Source organism: Lepisosteus oculatus, chromosome 14, assembly GCF_040954835.1.
Source record: "Lepisosteus oculatus isolate fLepOcu1 chromosome 14, fLepOcu1.hap2, whole genome shotgun sequence".
NCBI lineage: Eukaryota > Metazoa > Chordata > Actinopteri > Semionotiformes > Lepisosteidae > Lepisosteus > Lepisosteus oculatus.
The window spans coordinates 8,692,590-8,712,214 of NC_090709.1; the positions used below are offsets into that span (position 1 = coordinate 8,692,590).

A 19,625-nucleotide genomic window follows, 5' to 3' on the forward strand; every position below is an offset into this window, starting at 1 on the left:
ATGAGGATTTTAAAGTCCACACAGAATTTGACAGGAAGCCAGTGCCGGGACTCCAGGATAAGAGTAATGGGATCATTTGCACTAGACCTGGTCAGGATTCTGGCTGCTGAATTTTGGACATACTGCAGTTTGTTCGAATCACCCCAAGGTTTTTCAATTTAAACTAATAATTTAGACTTTAATAAAGAACTGGGGTGCTGTTCAGGGCAGCCACAATACAGAGAGAACAGGAAAGAAAGCACACCCCAAAATTACAGAGGTGCTGTCTGGAGAAAAGCCCTGTGAGCAATAGAGTCAACTGAACACACACTCTACACTGCAAAATATATCTTTAATAAACTGTTAGCATTTCAGCAGCAGAGTCTTCATCAGGACAAACACACTTGCTTTATTAAGAATCATTACAGACAGCAGTTCCCCACCATGCTCATCCTTGTGAAGGAAGAAGACACTGGATGAACCACAACTGAATATAAACATCTGAGTATCAATATTGCTGTTACACCTATATACATATATACTGTTATATAAGTAAGTGCAATAAGAATTATATACATACATCATATATCATATACAAAAAAGATAAAAATACAACATTAATTTTAAATTACTTTTCATACCATTGGAAACTAACGGCAGGTTTTCAGTGAGTCAGATCTCTTACAAGGAAGAGATCAGTGTTTCAGTGGAAAGTCCTCCCTCTGTGTCCAGGAAGTATCCATTCTTCCTCTCCTGCTGGGAAGGACTGTGTGGATCAGCGACTGACCTGCGGCAGTGTCTGTCTGTATCTCTCTGTCACTCAAATAACTCTGCCTGAGCTCCTCCATCTCTATTCTGTATCTTTCTACAGTCTCTTTCAACTCCTCAGTCTCTCTGCTGTATTTCTCTACTGTCTGCGGGCTGTGTGTGTTCTTGTGTGTCTGCGGGCTGTGTGCTCTTGGGTGTCTGCGGGCTGTGTGTGCTCACTGGGTGTCTGCGGGCTGTGTGTGCTCCTGTGTGTCTGCGGGCTGTGTGTGTTCTTGTGTGTCTGTGGACTGTGTGTGTCTGCTGATTGTGTCTGCGGGCTGTGTGTGCTCTTGTATGTCTGTGGGCTGTGTGTGTCTGCGGGGTGTGTTTGCTCAAATGTGTGAGTCTGTGCTGCTCTGGTTTCTCCTCCCAGTAAAGCTCCTATCTGAGCTCCTGCTGCAGCTCCTATCACTGTTCCTGCTGCTGCTCCTGTTGGGCCCCTCAAGGCTCCTGCTAGGGCACCTATTGCTGCCCCCAGTTCTGCTCCCAGTATCACTGCTCTTGTGCTGAGGTGCTGCTGCACCAGGTCCAGGGGTCTCTCTGCCTCCTCTCTGGCCTTTTCCTCATAGTGCTGCCTGAGCTCCTCCATCTCCCTCCTGTGTATCTCCTGTCTCTCTCTCCTCTCCCTCTCCTGCTCCTCTCTTACTCTCTTCATCTCTCTCTGCAGCCTCTCTCTCTCCCCTCTCTCCTCAGCTCCTCCTCCAGCGCTCTCCTCCTCCCCTCATCCCTCTCCTCCCTCAGCTTCACCTCCAGCTCTGCTATCGGCTCCTCCAGCGCTCTGATCTTGTCCTCTCGTGTCTGGATCTCCTGCTCCGTCCTGCGGAGGTAGTTCTGCAGCTCCTTCTGGTGCTTCTCCCTCAGACTCTCCTCCTCCCTCTGTTTGCTCTCCTCTCTGTCCCTCAGGATCTGCAGTTGCCTCTGTCTGATCTGGGACTCGGCCTCCTGGTACATCTCAGTGCTGTAGTAGCTGCCCTTGTTTCCTGCTACCAGCTCCTCTATCTTCTCCAGCAGCTCTGTGACCTGGGTGCTGCCCCTGTCCTTGTTGTTGAGGGCGTGATACCTGTTCCCACACTTCTCCAGCAGCCTCTGGAGCTCCCTGCTGCCTGTGTGCACAGACTCCTCCAGCGTCCTGCTGGTCAGATCATCAGCGTGGGTGAACAGGACCATGGTGTGTTCCAGGGCCCTCTCCATGAATATCTCCAGGACTGTCTCCAGTGTCCTCCTCTCCTCCCCTGTGGATCGGCCCAGCGGGGTCACCAGGAGGAAGGCGTGGGGCCCCGGGGCAGACAGGTTAACACAGAGCCCCACATCCCGTCTCCTGTCATCTTCAGACAGTCCAGTGTGGAGCCAGTCTGAAGTGTCCACCACAGTCACCTGTCTCCCTGACACGTGTCCTGTCCTCTTTCGGCTCTCCTGTGACCACGGAGCTGCTGGCTTCAGAGGGAAACTCCTCTGAGCCCAGGATGGTATTTCCTGCTGCGCTCTTCCCAGCACCAGTCCTGCCCAGCAGCACAAGTCTCAGCTCAGAGCGGCGGGGCTGGAGTCTGGGTCTCACTGCAACAGGAGGAGAGACAGGAGCATCGGGGAGGATACACATGAGAGGAGAACAAGCTTTCCACAGATAACAGGAGACCAATTTGCTCAAAAGTCAAAACTTAAAAGTCATTATGAAAGAAACTTAAAGACGTAAACATCTGGGAATTAGTCTTGGGCATCATGATAACTACAAAGTTTTACCTGATGCTCATGATTTTCATTCATGTCAGAATTTTTTTCCAGTGACTCAAATTTCATCTTAAAAATCTTAAAAATCTTAAAAATCTGTGTTCATTTACTGGCCTTCAAATAACAGCAGTCATACTATTACAGGGGCAGAGTGTAGAAGGACGTTAATTGAAAAAGGAGAGATAATCTCTTCAATCCAGTTAAGAACAGCACTCTAGGAGAGTGTGCAGTCCAGTGCAATCATCCTGTTGGTATTTCACTCTGAAACTGATCACACCCAGAGTCAGAGTCCACCGTGTCTTTACTTCAGAGGATGAGAAGAGAGAAACAGGCTTAATGCTTCTCAGCACCTGTCAGCACCTGGAATAAACTCAACCTCATGTTCCTGGTACCACATTCCCACTGCTATGCTGAGCTGCTGTTATTATCTTCCTCATTGTTGGTGTCTCTTGGTCAGGAACTGTCCCTTCAACCTTGAGACCTGTAGTCTTGACCACTTTGTTAAAAAGCAGAATTCAGACTCCAGGCAGTTCTGTAATTCTCCATCTCACCCTGTTTGACACAGATTCTACAACAGGCTGCTGCTGTTCAGTCAGACTCACTGATCTGCAGACAAGCTGTGACGAGTCCTTCAGACTGATGTACAGAAACAGCTCTTGTCTGGGGTTCTAATGATCTGCTGATGTGCTCTTTCCCCCATTCCTGTCCTGCTGGACTTCAGAGCTGCCTTTGACACTAACAGACCAACTGAGGAGGCCATCGCCACTGCTCTACACACTACCCTCTTACACCTAGACGAGAGAAACGTATTTGAGAATGTTGTTGACAACAGCTCAGCATTCAACACCATCGTACCCTCAAGGCTCATCACCAAGCTCCAGGACCTAGGACTAAGCTCCCCTCTCTGCAATTGGATCCTGGACTTTCTGACAGGCCGACCGCAGGTGGTGAGAGTCGGCACAAGTACATCCTCCATCCTGACCCTGAACATCGGCGTCCCCCAGGGCTGCGTAATCAGCCCTCTCCTCTACTCCCTGTTCACCCATGACTGTGTCGCCAGGAACAAAACAAACTCCATCATCAAGTCTGCAGACGATACAACGATCATCAGCTTGACCACAAACGGTGATGAGTCCGCCTACAGGGAGGAGGTAGAAACGCTGACAGCAGCGTGTCAGGACAACAGCCTCTCTCTGAACACCAGCAGAACTTAGGAGCTGATCGTGGACTACAGGAAGCATCGAGGAACAGACCATGCACCCATTCACATCAGCGGGTCCGCTGTGGTCCACATTTTCAAATTCCTAGGTGTCAACATCACAGGCGACCTGACCTGGACCCACCTAACCATTCCCGTAGACAAGACAGCGCCTCTTCTTTCTCCCCAGACTGAAGAAGTTCAGCATGCCGTCACACATCCTGACCAGCTTCTACAGGAGCACCACTGAGAGCATCCAAACCGGCTGCACCACTGCCTGGTGTGGTAACTGCTCCACCCACAAGCTCAAGGTCCTCCAGAGGGTGGTGAAACTGGCTCAGAACACTACCAGCTGCACTACTGAACACAGAGGATATCTACTCTGTTAGATGCCTCAAGTAGGCCATGTCCATCCTCAGGGACCCCAGTCACCCTAAACACAACTTGCTCTCTCTACTACCATCTGGAAAGCGGTACTGAAGTATCAGACCAAGACCACCAGGTGTCAGAACAGCTTCTTCCCCCAGGCAGTAAGACTGCTGAGCAGCCAACCACAGCAGACACCTGCAGTTACCTCCTTGAACTGACAGGGGGCACTGGCACTCTCAGGACACCTACGAAGAGCACTAAATACCTCCTACCCTGTACCCTACCACTGTCAGGACACCTAAATACCTCCTATCCTTGTGTTACTTCTTCACAATCTGTGAATTGCAATTGTGTCATTTGTTGTATCCTAATGTTAACCCCTATAAATTCCTGTCCTCCAACTCTTCTATCCCTCTTAACGAGCCTTTAACCAGCTCGCGGACATAGCATTTCAATGCCGACAACACCGCTGTGTGCTGTACTGTTCGTGCATTGATCAATAAACCTTGATTGATTTTTGGTCAGACAGTTTAAGGGACAGATTACAGAGATTGAGCTGCTGTGTGATGGGTTAAATCTAATCTCCCTGATAGAAAACAGTTTAATTAAAGCACAGAGGATTTAAACAGATACAGATCTGTGTGCCACTGTGTTAGTCATACAGTACAGAGTGGAGCACAGTATTATTTTAATTCCTAATAGGACACAAGATGGTTGAATCTCTCAGTTGATGACCAGTAAGATCAGTGACTCAGTAATACAGCATCAATCACACTCACTGGTGGGAGGGATGTCTATACTGTTCCTCCTCTTGACAGGCAGGCTGGGCTCCTCTGTCTTTCTCCAGCTCCTCTTCCTTCAGTGTTTTTCTCATCTTCTCCTTCAGCTCCTCTTCTCTTCTCCACTCCTCCTCCAACCTCTGTCTGAGCTCATCTTCTCTCTCTCTCTCCCTTCTTTCATACTTCTGTCTCAGCTCCTCTGTCTCTCCTCCAACCTCTGACTCAGCTCCTCTGTCTCTCTCCATGTCTCTCCTCCTCCCTCTGTCTCAGCTCCTCTGTCTCTCTCTGTCTCTCCTCCAACCTCTGTCTCAGCTCATCTATCTTTCTCTGTCTCTCCTCCTCCTTTTGTTTAATATATATTTTCTAGTTCAGTGTTTATTTCTTTGATGTGAGTAGTGAAGTACAGCCCATAGTTTCCTGCCACCATGTCCTTTATCTTCTTCAGCAGCTCTGTGAACGGAGTGTGGTCGCCCCTGTTCTTGTTGATGAGAACATGATACCTCTTTCCCACATTTCTACAACAGCCACTGGAGATCCTTCCCTTCTCTCTCAATGTGCCACTCAATGGTTGTAAGTCTCAGTGTGTCCCCCCAGGTGAACAGCACTATTGTGTGTCTCCAGACTCTCTCACTGAGAAGCTCCAGTTGTTCCTCCAATAATCTCCTGTCTCTCTCTGTGAACGATGAGGTCACAGGAGTGACCAGGAGGAGGGCGTGGGGTCCTGGGGGACACAGAGACACACTGCGCACAACCTCCTGTCTGACATGCTGTGGATCAGTCCTTATTATCCATGGAAAAGAGGAGTAGCCTGGAGTGTCAACCACAGTGATCTGCCTCCCAGCTACTTCACCCTGTCTCTTCACACACTTCTCAGTTCTTCTCTCAGTGTCAAACATCTCTCTGAACAGGATGGTGTTTCCTGCTGAGCTCTTCTCAGACCATCTCTCCCCCAGCAGCACGATCCTGATCTCTGAGAGACTGTGTGGTGCCTCATGGGAATCAGCCTGTCCCTCCCCTGTCAGAGAGAAAGATCACAGATTATTTACATTATAAAGTTCTTATCACAAATATTTTCACTATTCATCCCATTTAAAATTTACGATAAAAACTTTTCTATATCTTTTCTATTGTCCCTGCCCTGTGAGAGAGGACGAACACAGATTATTGAGATTATATTTCTGTGTATTCTCTGTAGTACACAAAATGCTCTGTTAATGTTAATGTTAATCAAACTGTATTCTTACAACATTCTTATTCTGTATTCTTACAATTTATACAAGATATGTATTTTATTTTTAAATGTTCTCTCAATAGTACATGTTTATTTTTCATAAGGATTTTTTTCTTAGAATAATTTAACCTCACTGAAAGGTTAGATTTCTCTCATCTGATAAACAACAAAGACATTTTTTCCATCGCCTTCCTTGTTCATCTTTACCAAGGGCATCAATAATTCTGGAGGGCACTGTAGAGTCCTACTAAAACTCTGAGTGTCCAATGGCAATTCAGACACATATGGTACTCCTGTATGTAATATGAACCTTTATACCACCTTATTTTAAAGATACATAAAAAATGTCAAATCATTCAGTCCATCCTGATTCTTCAGTAGTGAGTCTAAAATGTCACATTTCATAAAGAAATGTTTGGGACTCAACCACCTGGCTGGGAAACCTGTGTGTTGTATAGTTTCAACACTAAGGGATGTCAAATCGCTTAAAAACTATCTCATGTGTTCCACACTGAAGAGAATTAGCATGATGTTAGTTTAAAAACAGTAAAACTGACAAGCTGAAAGAACAGAGTCTCTTTTGTCTGAAGGGAGTGTCCCACACTGACAGGCTGAAGGAACTGAGTCTCTTCAGTCTGAAGGGAGTGTCCCACACTGACAGCCTGGAAGCACTGAGTCTCCTTAGTCCGAAGGAAGTGTCCCACACTGAGAGGCTGAAGGAACTGAGTCTCTTTAGCCCGAAGGGAGTGTCCCATACTGACAGGCTGGAAGCACCAAGTCTCCTTAGTCTGAAGGGAGAGTCCCACACTGACAGGCTGAAGGAACTGAGTCTCTTTAGTCTGAACGGAGTGTTCCACACTGACAGGCTGAAGGAACTGAGTCTCTTCAGTCTGAAGGGAGTGTCCCACACTGACAGGATGAAGGAACTGAGTCTCTTTAGTCCGTAGGGAGTGTCCCACACTGACAGAGTGAAGGAACTGAGTCTCCTTAGTCTGAAGGAAGTGTCCCACACTGAGAGGCTGGAGGAACTGAGTCTCTTCAGTCTGATGGGAGTGTCCCACACTGACAGGCTGTTGGAACAGAGTCTCTTTAGTCTAAAGGGAGTGTCCCACAGTGACAGGCTGAAGGAACTGAGTCTCTTTGGTTCGAAGGGATTGTCCTACACTGACAGGGTAAAGATAGTGAACCTCATATATACAAAATATTCAACATCCTCAGAGACAGTTAGTCATCATTAAAGACCAGTTAGATATTGACAACTCAGAGTTCCTCAGAACTAACATTGAAACCTAAAGCAACACTAATACTTAAAATCAGGTTTGGGTGGCTCTACTGTACAAGGAGGGGCGTGAGAGAGGGGAACAAGCCGATACCCTGGCTTCTCTCCAGACACAGCTTGATGAGCTCCTCCAGTCAGCACAGGAGAAACAGCTGCATGAAAACCTGGAATCATTACTAATTATGGGCCAAATAAATTCCTCTCTTGTTAATCTGTACTGCTTCCTTTCTGGTATTATCAACTATACAATAAACACGGCCTCTGAGCAACAAACAGGAAATTATTCTATTTGAGCGTGTCTGAGCATCATGAATACTAATAGTGTGAATCCAATACCATCAGCAAACAGTCAGGTTTTACATCAATCATTTTTGCCTGAAATAAACACTTAATTAAAATATTTAGTACAGTTCAGACAGCTTGAGTTTACAGTATCGATCTCTGATCTCTTGACAGGAGAAAGTGAAAGTAAATCAGCTCCTGTCGTCTCCTAGTTCAGACCCTGACACTTTAGGGAGTACAGACTGAAACCCCACTAAACAACACCCCTGACCAGCAGTCAGGACACTGTGGTCCACACCCTACTCTCACACACAGTGTCCCGGGACCTGTACTGACCAGCAGTCAGGACTCTGGGGTCCACACCCCTACTCTCACACACAGTGTCCATTGGGGTCCACACCCCTACTCTTTTACACAGTGTCCTGGATCTGTACTGACCAGGACACTGGGGTCCACACCCCAGTCTCACACACAGTGTCCTGGATCTGTACTGACCAGCAGTTGGGACACTGGGGTCCACACCCCAGTCTCACACACAGTGTCCTGGATCTGTACTGACCAGCAGTTGGGACACTGGGGTCCACACCCCTACTCTCACACACAGTGTCCTGGATCTGTACTGACCAGCAGTCGGGACACTGGGGTCCACACCCCTACTGTCACACACAGTGTCCTGGGATCTTTACTGACCAGCAGTCAGGACTTTTTTATATTTATACATACTGTGTGCTTGTCGTTGTCAACACCCCTTCTCTTACAGTGTTTTTTCTGTGGATTGTAACCTTTCTTATGTTCAGACAAAGAGATGTTGACTTTTATGTTTTATATTGCAGTGCTTGCTGAGCACTGGCCAGGCTGTAAAGTGCCAGTGTATTCACCCCCCTTGGACTTTTTCACATTTTATTGTTACAGCATGAAACCATGATGTATTTATCTGATATTTTTTTCCACTCATCAAACAGAGAAGGTTTCAGCAGACAAGGTAGCTTGTAGTACACACAGTCACAGCTGCCTGTGCATTACTGTGTAAAATACCCCTCTCCTGGTTAGGAAAAAAAAAATATTCAATAAATTAAATTCGAATTTTAAAAATCAGCGTAGGGTTAACCTTCAAGAAACTATAAAAGAGAAAAAAAACACAAGTGTTTAAACTTCAAGCTCAGCTGTAAGTCACCTTATAAATCACATGTATATTGACCATATGTCACAAATCGCACCCACGCATGCAAGCGCTACCGCATTCCCACGAGCTTTTCCCTTCCCAAACATGCACGCACCAACCTCTCTTCTATTTCAACCCTCACCAGACCCCTATTCATTGCTCACGATTGAGATCTTCTCCCTGAGCTCTGCACCTAGTGCTATTTTGCTTAATCTATTGTTTGACTCCTGGATCTTGACCCTGCCTTCCCTCTTGACAACGTCTTCGGCTCCCGACTTAGTACAGACGCCCTAACTACTCTTTCCTGGATATTGGACCCTGCCTTGCTTCCTCGACAACGTCTCCGCCTCCTGATTCTGTACCGACAGTTCTACAACACCTTCAAGGTTCCTGAACCCTGCCTGCTTCCTCGACTACGCCTTCGCCTCCCGATTCAGTACCGATGCTCCAACTATGCCTACCCATATTTTGGACTCAGCTAGCTTCCCCGACTACACGTTCGCCTATCGATTCTAAACCTAAGATCCCCTACCGAAGAGCCCCGCATAGGATCCCTATCCTCCGCAGTCAGTCCATCCTTGACAGAATCGTGAGCCCAAAGATGGACCCCGCGGGCTCATTTAATCCCCTGGCTCTCCTGTCCCAGCACTCCCAGGCACTGGATCAGCTCACTGCCACCTTCCAACATCTCACTAACCTGGTCTCCAGTTCCCCCCCTCAGCCACTCGCTTCCCAACCTCCCACTCGTGTCTAATCCCACTCAGCCCCCAGTTCCAGTCACCTCCTCCTGTCCCCTGCCTCCTCCCACACCGGACCAATTCGACATTACACCGAATATGTGCCAGGCTTATCTGACGCAATGCTGGATGGCTTTTAACCTTCTTCCGGATTGTTTTCGACTGACCGCGAACGCGCTGCCTTTATAGTGGTCTACCTTTCTGGCCGGGCGATGGAGTGGGCTGCAGGCCTTCTCGCCAGGAATGCCCCAGAAACCTCGGACTTAGCACAGTTCCAGGCAGCTCTGACGGCCACCTTCGAACAGGTTGAGTCTTCTTACTTTGCCGCCTCGCGTCTGTCCTTGTCGCAGGGTACTCGTCCCCTCCAGGAATATGTGATGGACTTTCGGGTCTTGGCCTCTCAGCTCGCTTGGAACCCAGAAGCCCTCATCCATCAGTTCCATGGGGGACTCTCCGAGGAACTTAAGGATCACCTGGCCCTCCTCCCTTACCACACGCTGACTCTGGAGAGTTTTGTTTTCCTTGGCCACCAAGATCGATGTCCGCCTACAGCAACGTAGGACCGAACGCCTCCTGCTCCATTCTGCTTCCAGCCACACCACTCCCGGTTCCACTCCTGCTGCACCTTTTCACGCCCTCCTCATCTAGTCTTTCTCTGGAGGAACGCAACCGCCGACTTTCAGAGGGGCGCTGCCTCTATTGTGGGGGTTCCGACCACCTCCGAGCCTCCTGTCCGGTGTGACCCTTCGTTTTGTCTGTCCCCCTCCAAAGGTCAGTATCCTTTCTCTCAACCCTTCTGCCTCTGGACTGTCCTGCTGGGCTTTTCTGGGAATTTCTTTTTGCTTTCGCTGACTCAGGTGCAGCGGGAAACTTTTTAGATTCTGGACTCGCTGCCTCCTTGAAGATTCCCTTACTGCCCGTCTCCCCTCCCATCTGCATTCAGTCCATCGATGGTTCCTCCCTCTCTCCAGGATTGGTGGAGTGGCAGACCATCCCCATCTCCCTGCGTATTGGTGCCACCCACCTGGAATGTATTCAGCTTCTCCTCCTCCACTCTCCTTCACTCCCACTTATTCTTGGTTTCCCTTGGCTACAGTTCGTCTTTTTAGAATTTTATGAATGACATCTTCTGGGACATCATTCACCAGTACACGCTCGTCTATTTGGATGATAATTTAATTTATTCCAGTAGCCTTCAGGAGCATGTCATTCATGTCAGGGAGGTCCTAACACGTCTCATAAAGAACAGCCTCTATGCCAAGCTGGAAAAATGCACTTTCCATGTTTCCACTGTTCAATTTCTCGGTTATGTCATCCCTCCTCTGGGCATCGAGATGGACCCCTCCAAGACGGCTGCCATTATGGACTGGCCAACTCCCAGGAACTTGAAGCAGGTTCAATGCTTTCTTGGATTTTCTGGCTTTTACCGTCGTTTCATTCAGGACTTCAGCTCCGTTGCCGCTCCCATCTCCACCCTCACACATAAGGGTCCGACTCTGGGCAAGTGGACCAATGAGGCTGATCGTGCCTTCCTACGTTTGAAACACCTCTTCACCACGGCTCCCCTCCTTTGTCATCCTGATCCCTTGCTGCCCTTCGTCCTGGAGGTTGATGCCTCTGCCCATGGTGTTGGAGCTGTCCTGTCTCAGCGAAACAGGGATAGTACTACTCTCCACCCCTGTGCCTTCTTCTCCAGGCGCCTCTCCCTGGCTGAGGTTAACTACGATGTGGGAGACAGAGAGCTCCTGGCCATCAAGCTTGCTCTGGAAGAATGGAGGCATTGGGTGGAGGGAGCTCAACATCCATTCACCATTCTCACTGACCACAACAACCTGTACTTTGTCCAGTCTGCTCGGCCCCTTAATTTTCTCCAGGCCAGATGGTCCCTATTTTTTGCCCATTTTTCCTTTTTCATGACATATACCCCCAGTTCTAAGAATATCAAGGGGGACGCCCTCTCACTTCTATTTGACCCACCGGAGCTCGAACTCCCTCCTGAACCCATCATCCCCTCTCACCAGATCATCGCTGCCGTCTGTCCCAACATCGAGCACCTCATCCGAAATGCCCTCAAGGACCACACCCTCGTGCCCTTCTGACAAGCTGTTTGTAACTGATCAGGTTTGCTCCGCTGTTCTCCAGTGGGCTCATGACTCTCAGGTCATGCGGGTCATCCTGGCGTCCGCCGAACTCTGGAACTTGTTTCTGGGGACTTCTGGTGGCCCTCCCTAAGGGCTGATGTCTCGGATTACGTAAGAGCTTGCCCCACCTGCACTCATATTAAAACACCCCATCACCAAAAGGCTGGTCTTCTCCAACCCCTTCCAGTACCCGCACGGCCATGGTCTCATATTTCTGTGGACTTCCTCACGGACCTTCGCAGGAGCCAGGGCAACACGGTTATTATGGTCGTCATTGACAGGTCTCCAAGGCGGCTTATTTCGTTCCCTGCCACTCCCTGCCTTCTGCCCAACAAATGGCCAACCTGTTTGTACAGCAGGTTGTTCATCTCCACGGGATCCACGGGATTGAGGACATTGTTTCTGATCGAGGTCCGCAGTTTGTCTCTCGCTGCCGAGTATGCTCAAAACGCCCTGTACTCTTCCGCCACTGGCATGTCTCCCTTTCTATGCTCCCTGGGTTATCAACCTTCGCTCCTCCGGAAGCTGGTTTCTGACACGGACCTTCCCTCGATCCAATTATATATCTCTTCCTTAAAGAAGCTTTGGAAAACGGCCCGGCGCGCCCTCCTAAAAGCCTCACACCGCTATAAGACCTTCGTGGATCGGCACAGAAGGTCTTTTCCCAGACATAGCAGAAGGCAATTTGTCTGGCTCTCAACACGCAACATCTCTCTCCATCAACCCTCCCGCAAGCTGGGGCCCAGATTTATTGGTCCCTTCCGGGTAATTTCCCAGATCACTCCAGTCACCTTCCACCTGGCTCTCCCCCCCACCCTTTGCATTCACCCCACCTTTCATGTTTCCATTCTCAAGTCCTACCACAGGTCACCCCTCTCCAGGCCGCAACCTCATCCACCTCCACCTCATTCCATCGCTGGATCCACCACCTATACAGTCAATTAGATCCTCAAATGTCGTTGGTATAGGGGTTCAAGACAATTTCTGGTCGACTGGCTCGGCTATGGTCCTGAGCAGAGAACCTGGGTCTCTGAACGGGACATCCTGGACAAGACCCTTATCTCGGACTTTCTTCACTCCCGTGCTCCTCCTCTATCTATGGCATCCGGAGCTGCCCCTGAGATGGGGGGTACTGTCACAAATCACTCTCACGCAGGCAAGCGCTCCCGAATTCCCACGAGCTCTCCCCATACCAAACGTGCATGCATCAATCAGTCCTCTATTTAAACCCTCACCAGACGCCCTGTCAGTGCTCACGAATTGAGATTCTCTCACTGAGCTTTGTTTTGACCAACTCCTTCGCTATTGTTTCTCCCCTTGACCTAGACACTGCTGTTCTTCGACTACGCCTTTGCCTCCCGATTTCGTACCTTCGCCTCTACAGTGCTCTCTTGGATCCTGACCCAAGCCTGTTTCCTCGATTACGCCTTTGCCTTCTGATTCAACGACAACGCCTCTTCAAGGCCTTCCCGGATTATGATCCCTTCCTGTTTCCTCTTTTACGCCTACGCCTTCTGATTCTACATCGACGGTTCTACACGCCTACCTGGATTTTGGACTTCGCTATTACTCTGACTATGCCTTTGTCTAGCACTTATCCTTCCTAAAAGCACCGCATAGGAACCCGATCCTCGGCAGTCAATCCTTCCGTGACATTACCTAGAGGCTGCTCTTCTCCTCCTTCAATCTCTTCTTCTCTTTCTCCACTTCCCATCTCCTCTTCTCCACCTGCTGCTTCATCTGTTCCTTCTCCTCCTTTTCCAAGATTTTCCTCCTCTTTTTCAAAACTCTCCTCCATTTCATCTCCTCCTTTTCCATGATTTTCCTCCTCTTCTCCTCCTGCTTCATCTGTTTCTTTTTCTCCTTTTACACAATTTTCCCCCTCTTCTCCTCCGGCTTCATCTGTTTCTTCTCCTGTTTTTCCAAGATTCCCCTCTTCTTCTCCTCCTCTCCATCTTCTCCTTCAATTGTTTCTTCTCTTGCTTCTCCAAAACTCTCATCCTTTCCTCCTCCTCCTTCATCTGTTTCTTTTTCCCCACTCCTTCTCCTCTTGCTTGTTTCTTCTCCTGCTTCTCCAACAGTTTCCTCCCTCCTTCTCTTCCTTTGCTTGTTTCCTCTCCTCCTCTTCCCAAACTCTCCTCCTTTGCTCATTTCTTATTCTCCTCCTTCAGCTGCTGTCTGAGTCCAAGGTTGTACTCCCTATTTACTCACGACTGCACAGCAAGACACAGCAATAACCGCATCATCAAGTTTGCCGATGACACCACTATAATAGGACTGATCAGTGATGATGACGAGTCCACTTACAGGGATGAAGTTGTACAGCTGCTTAGGTGGTGTCATAGCAATAAACTGGACTTGAACATAAAGAAAACGAAAGATCTAATAGTGGACTTTCGGAGACACAGGCCACACACTCACAGCCCACTCAGTATTGATGGAACGGAAGTGGAAACAGTCACCAGCTTTAGGTTTTTGGGAATTCACATCTCTAAAGATCTAACCTGGACTGTGAACACTGACTCTATCATGAAGAAGGCTCAGCAGCGCCTTTATTTCTTGAGGTGCCTCAAGCGATGGGGGATGCCAATACATGTGTTGGTGAACTTCTACCGCTGCACTATCGAGAGCGTCCTCACCAACGGGATCACCGTGTGGTATGGCAACACCTCTTCGCGAGAAAGAAAGGCACTGCAGAGAATGGTCAATATGGCCCAGAAGATCATTGGCTGCGGTCTCACCGAGATTAAACAGCTCTATGAGGACCGCTGCCGTGGTAGAATTCTGGCCATCACAGAGGACAGTCACCACCCAGGGCATGAGCTCTTCACCCCACTGCCCTCAGGCAAGAGATATAAGAGCATACGGACACTTACCACTAGATTCTTCAATAGCTTCTATCCACAAGCAGTGAGACTGGCGAACACATTTAGCCATCCCCTTCGGACCACACCTACACCATCACCATCTACCTCTTTATGATTTCTTATCTATTGCACATCTCCAGTCATTGTTTACACGTCTGTATTGTTTACATTCAAACTGTCTACATGTTTACTTGCACATTGTCTATTGTTTGTTTCTACATTGTCTTGATGCACTGTTTGCACTTTGTTTTGTTTTACACTTGTTTTACAATCGAGAGACTTTCTGTAAGTAAGAATTCCACTGTACCAGCATCGGTTACATATGGCAATAAAGTTCAAGTTCAAGTTCAAGTTCAAGTTCAAGTTCAAGTTCAAGTTCAAGCTGCTTCATCCTCTCCTCCTCCTCCATTCCTCCTTCTCCTTCTGCTTCCTCTCCTCCTCCTGCTGCAGGCTTTTCACCAGCCCCTGAGCGTAGGCCTTCCACCTCTTCTGCTCCTTCTTCTCCCATCTCACCTCGTGGTTATGCTGCTCCCTCCTGTTCTCCTCTGTCTCCCTGGAGCGTCTCCTCTCCTCCTTGTCCATGGTCCTCCTCATCTCATCTGCTGCCTTGGAGCGTCTCCTCTCCTGCTTCTCCTCAGTCTTCCTCCTCTGTTCCTTCTCCTTCTCCTGTCTCCTTTTCTCTTTCTCCAGCACCTTCCTCCAGTCCTCCTCCTCCTTCTCCTGTCTCCTCTCCTAGAATTAGTGTTAAAACAGATACACTGACTGGACACTACAGTACATTAACACTGCACTGAGAGAGAGAGAGTTTAATACAGACTCACTGACTGAACACTACAGTAAAAGTTCCCTCCTCACCTCTCTTAGAATCTCAAGAGCTACAGGGTCCTCTAGGTGTCTCAGCACCTGTGTTCTGACTTTCAGCAACTGGAGGCTTGTCTTCAGGGCTCAGTCATTCCTGACTCTCCTGCTTCCTCTGCCTCTTCTTCCTCTTCTTAGTCTTCTGCACCCCAGCCTTCTCCTGGGAGGTGATGGGAGGGAGGTGAGGGAGGGGTCTGGGGACAGGCAGCTGGCTGGACAGTGGGGCAATGACCTGTAGTGGGTCAGCGTCAGGATTGGAAAAGGTAGACATGTTGTCCTCTTCATCTTTTTCAGGGCTGACTTGGAAAGCACAACTCTTCGACCTGGACACTGAAGACAGACACAGGACTTTGCTGCTGGGGTCAGTTCTTGACTTCTAATTCTTAATATACCCTCACTATATGCACTGTGACTGTAATAAGGTACAGGTGAGTCTGTACTGTGTGTCCAGTTGACTCTACACAAGGACAGAGGTTCTGTTCACTTCTCACCTGTTTCTGAATCTCAGGAGCTCTGAAGTTCCTCGAAGGAGAGGGCTCTTCTGGGTGTTGATGGGGGCGGCATGGAGCAGTCGGCAGGGAGTTTAGTGAGCTGAGCAGGGTCACAGGTGATCGAAGAGGGAGGGCCCAGGGGCACCAAGGTCCAGGAGAGGGAGGGATCGACAGCTTGTTTTCTTCGACAGCCTCGCCCACCTGGATCATGCGTCTCTTGGGCTGTGGAGACTGAAGACACACAGAAGACCTTTCTGTTCCTGCTAAATCCCACAGCAGGTCAGACTGTCCTAAGACTACTACAAAGAGAAAAAATAAACCTGCTTTTCACAGACCTCGGCCACAGCGTCTCCAAGGTACCTCTGCAGGATGAGGTCAACATCGACATTGGCTGCAACCTGGTGGAAGCACTTGTCCACCTCGGAGCAGTCACACCTGACCTTTGTGTTTTCGAAGTAGGACTTCAGTGTCTCCTTGTAGTCATGCTGCTTCATGATTCCTGTGCTCTGGAAGGGAAAATCCTGGGAATAAGGGGAGGGAGAAACAGGCAAGATGTCCTGTATATATAACAGCAAGCTGGAGTCCCAGCCCAGCTCCTGTCTCTCTCCCCTTGGATCTGGAAGATTTCCTGGGGACCAGGTTGAGTGGGGTGAAGCAGGTATCTTGGAAAGTTGAGGGGGACAGGAGAATCCTCCCAGACCCTGCGTACTGCAGTGCGAGCTGGACAAGGGGGAGGGGTTTCAGGGACTCACCAACACCACTAAGCAGCCTCCAATCCAAACTCGGCAAGGACCTCATCTTACAGCTCCAGGTAGTCAAGCTGGATGGAGGACATCGTGTTCTGAGCCCTGGGCCGCACCCGGCTCTCCTCCACCTAGAGCAGCCCCTCCAGCTCAACCCGCAGGTCCTCACTGAGCCGCCACAGGGCAGCTGGGGCCGGGCTGGGGTGAGTGGGCGTGCCAGCAGGTAGGTGAGGGGGTGCTCTAGAGGGTACACATGAGGGAGTATTGGTATGTCCAAGGAGGAGGTCAATGGCCTGTCCCTCTGTCCCTCTCCGGGCACTTCGAGCTGTCCCATGGCTGGGTCTTGGCCTCCTGCCTGGTGATTTGTTGGCTGGCCTGAGGGGACAGGGGCACAGAGACGGCATGAGGAGGACAGAGAGAAAACTGAGAGTGTCTTCTCTAGGAGGACAAGGCCCTGCCTCTTGTCTCCCAGCAATCACAGTCCCCTGCTGTGAGCAAACGTTTGACAGATGTCACAGCCACATCAGGCTCACAGACTCACAGCTCTCAGCATCCTGAGGGGCGACAAAGGGGGAGTCTGCTCCCTCTTCCTCCGACAGTCTGCAATTGTCTCCTTAATGATCTGTAGGAGGAGAGATACTGTCCCATCAGATGACAGCAGCAGACCTGACCCAACCCCACCTCCCCTTTCACACACACCCACACACAGGCATGACTGTGTCACCTTCATCATCACCTCCACCACCACAATCTCTACTATCTTCATCAAGATCATCTTCATCACCATTCTAATAAATGATCAACTTCACCATCTTTATTACCGTATCCTTCTTCATCATGTCCACCATCATCATCAAAAGCTTTTTCATCAAGACAATCATCATCTAGACCACCTTCATTATCTTCACTATCATCTGTATCACTATCATCATCCTGAGCAGAACACACTGGTTGTCTTACTCTGGAAGATTCTTTGCTCAGAACCTCAGCGTATCGGTGGCCCCTCTTTGACCTTTCAGGGTCACAGCTGTCTCTGTTGAGACCTGTCAGCAAGTTGACTGCTTTAGTCTCACCAGTAGAAGCCAACCAAGTTTATGTGTGTTGGGACAGGCTTTTTCTTAGTCAAACAGTATTAAACACAGTAGTAAAACAGCATTTAAAACTGAGCAGGACAGCAGGAGGCACTTCTTTACATAGAATGGTGTGGGGGTGTGGAAGAAGCAGTCTAGTCATGTTGTTGAAGCAGATTCCCTGGTTTATCTCAAGAGACAGCTGGATGAGACCCTACAGTCAGGACAGGAGGCACTACTGTACATAGAGGGTGGTGGGGGAGTGGAACAAGCTACCCAACCATGTCATTGAAGCCAATACTCACATTTCTTTGGGATCTGCCCCAGGCATCGGTGTGAAGCCCCTCTCCCTGCTTGTCCTTTCCTCTCTTGTCTTGAGTGAGTCTCTCCCGGCGGTGCTGGGGAGGATGAAACAGAGTTACCAGCCAGGCACACAAACACACCTTCATCATCATCATCATGGGCCAAGATGACCCTAAACTGTCAGACACACTTCTGTTACAGTCAATGGCTGGACCAGACTCACAAGCACACACACCACACAGACACACACTCCCACACACAAACACACACACAGACGCACATACTGTCATGTAGAGTCTTCTCTTCCCCAAGAGAGGATGGCAGAGCCCTGCTACTGCAATGGGTTTTAATTTTAGGAGGAGGAGGAAGAGGAAGAAGCACAATATGAACTAGAACAGCAGTGGACTCACAGCTTTCTGGGTCTGGGGCCTGACTCTTGAACCTGTCTCCAGTATCTGGTGGGTCTGGACATCTTCTCTGTTCACCTCTGTTGACATCTCAGCATCCATCATCCAGGTGGATGCTGCACATTGGTGGTGTTGGAGGGGAGACCCCATTACCTGTAAAGCGCTTTGAGTGGAGTGTCCAGAAAAGCGCTATATAAGTGTAAGCAATTATTATTATTATTATTATTATTATTATTATTATTATTATTATTATTATTATTATTATTATCTGTGGACAGGACAGTTCTGTTAGACAAACGAGTTCGACCAGACTTCACTCTCACAGTCAATCAATCAATCATTTTTTTTCTTATAATGTGCCATTTAATCCAGACCATCATAGCACTTTACAAAACATGCCTAGATAATAGGGTTTAAATGTGTAATACTGTAGTTTCTGAATTAACTGCTTGGATTATCCAACTACCACTGTTGTTACTGCTACTGCTATTACTTCGACCATGACTTCAAATTCTTAAACTAATTCTGATACTAATACTCTTGCTAGTACTACTGCTGTCATTATTTGCAATAGTGATAAAAACAGAGCACTAACAGCTCTGTGGACATTGGTCTGGACTCTACACCCACAAACTCACACACATTATCACATACTGACAGACACACACCCACACAAATTAACACAGAGACACTATACACATTCACAGGTACCACACACACTCACAGACACACACATAGTCACTACAAATACTTACAGACACACCCAAATACTCACAGACACACACCCACACACTAACACTGTTAATACACTAATAATAATACACTATAACTAACACTAACACAAATGCCACTAACATTACAACAGTAACACTATCACTAAGACTTACACTATCGTCATCACCACTAAAACTGACACAAACTACTACTACACTACTAATACTATTAATAACAGTAATGCTATCACTAAAACTAACATGACGACTAGTGTAAATACTCTAACAGTAACTCTATAATTATCACTAATATTAATATAAATACTAGCATTAAAAAATCAGTAGCGCTATCATCATTAATACTCACATGAACACTGGCATTAATATTAAAACTACAAGTTGTACTCACACTAATATTAACATGAATACACTAGCATTAGTACTAGTTGCTGTCCGTGACGTCACGCAACTCTTTGTGACAAAG

General features: G+C 48.4%; 1 protein-coding gene across 4 annotated transcripts; it reads right to left on the reverse strand.

Moving 5' to 3' along the window:
- Nucleotides 1-368: 368 nt before the first annotated feature.
- Nucleotides 369-19,533, reverse strand: LOC138242841 (GTPase IMAP family member 9-like). Of its 4 annotated transcripts, none has more exons than XR_011191705.1 (11): nucleotides 19,509-19,533; nucleotides 18,432-18,591; nucleotides 18,024-18,116; nucleotides 17,190-17,270; nucleotides 16,658-17,023; nucleotides 16,241-16,411; nucleotides 15,906-16,136; nucleotides 15,412-15,744; nucleotides 15,070-15,288; nucleotides 4,858-5,872; nucleotides 369-2,340 (listed from the first exon to the last, which is right to left on the reverse strand). XR_011191705.1 is itself a non-coding variant. In XM_069198420.1 (11 exons), exon 11 carries the CDS (start codon nucleotides 1,975-1,977, stop codon nucleotides 1,438-1,440), a length of 540 nt encoding a protein of 179 aa, XP_069054521.1. In that variant the 5' UTR covers nucleotides 1,978-2,340; nucleotides 4,858-5,872; nucleotides 15,070-15,288; nucleotides 15,412-15,744; nucleotides 15,906-16,136; nucleotides 16,241-16,411; nucleotides 16,658-17,023; nucleotides 17,190-17,270; nucleotides 18,024-18,116; nucleotides 18,432-18,617; nucleotides 19,509-19,533; the 3' UTR covers nucleotides 369-1,437. The 4 variants fall into 4 exon arrangements, 1 of the variants encoding a protein (XP_069054521.1); XR_011191706.1 differs by having other exon boundaries at nucleotides 14,864-15,288; nucleotides 18,432-18,617; XM_069198420.1 differs by having other exon boundaries at nucleotides 18,432-18,617.
- Nucleotides 19,534-19,625: the final 92 nt, after the last annotated feature.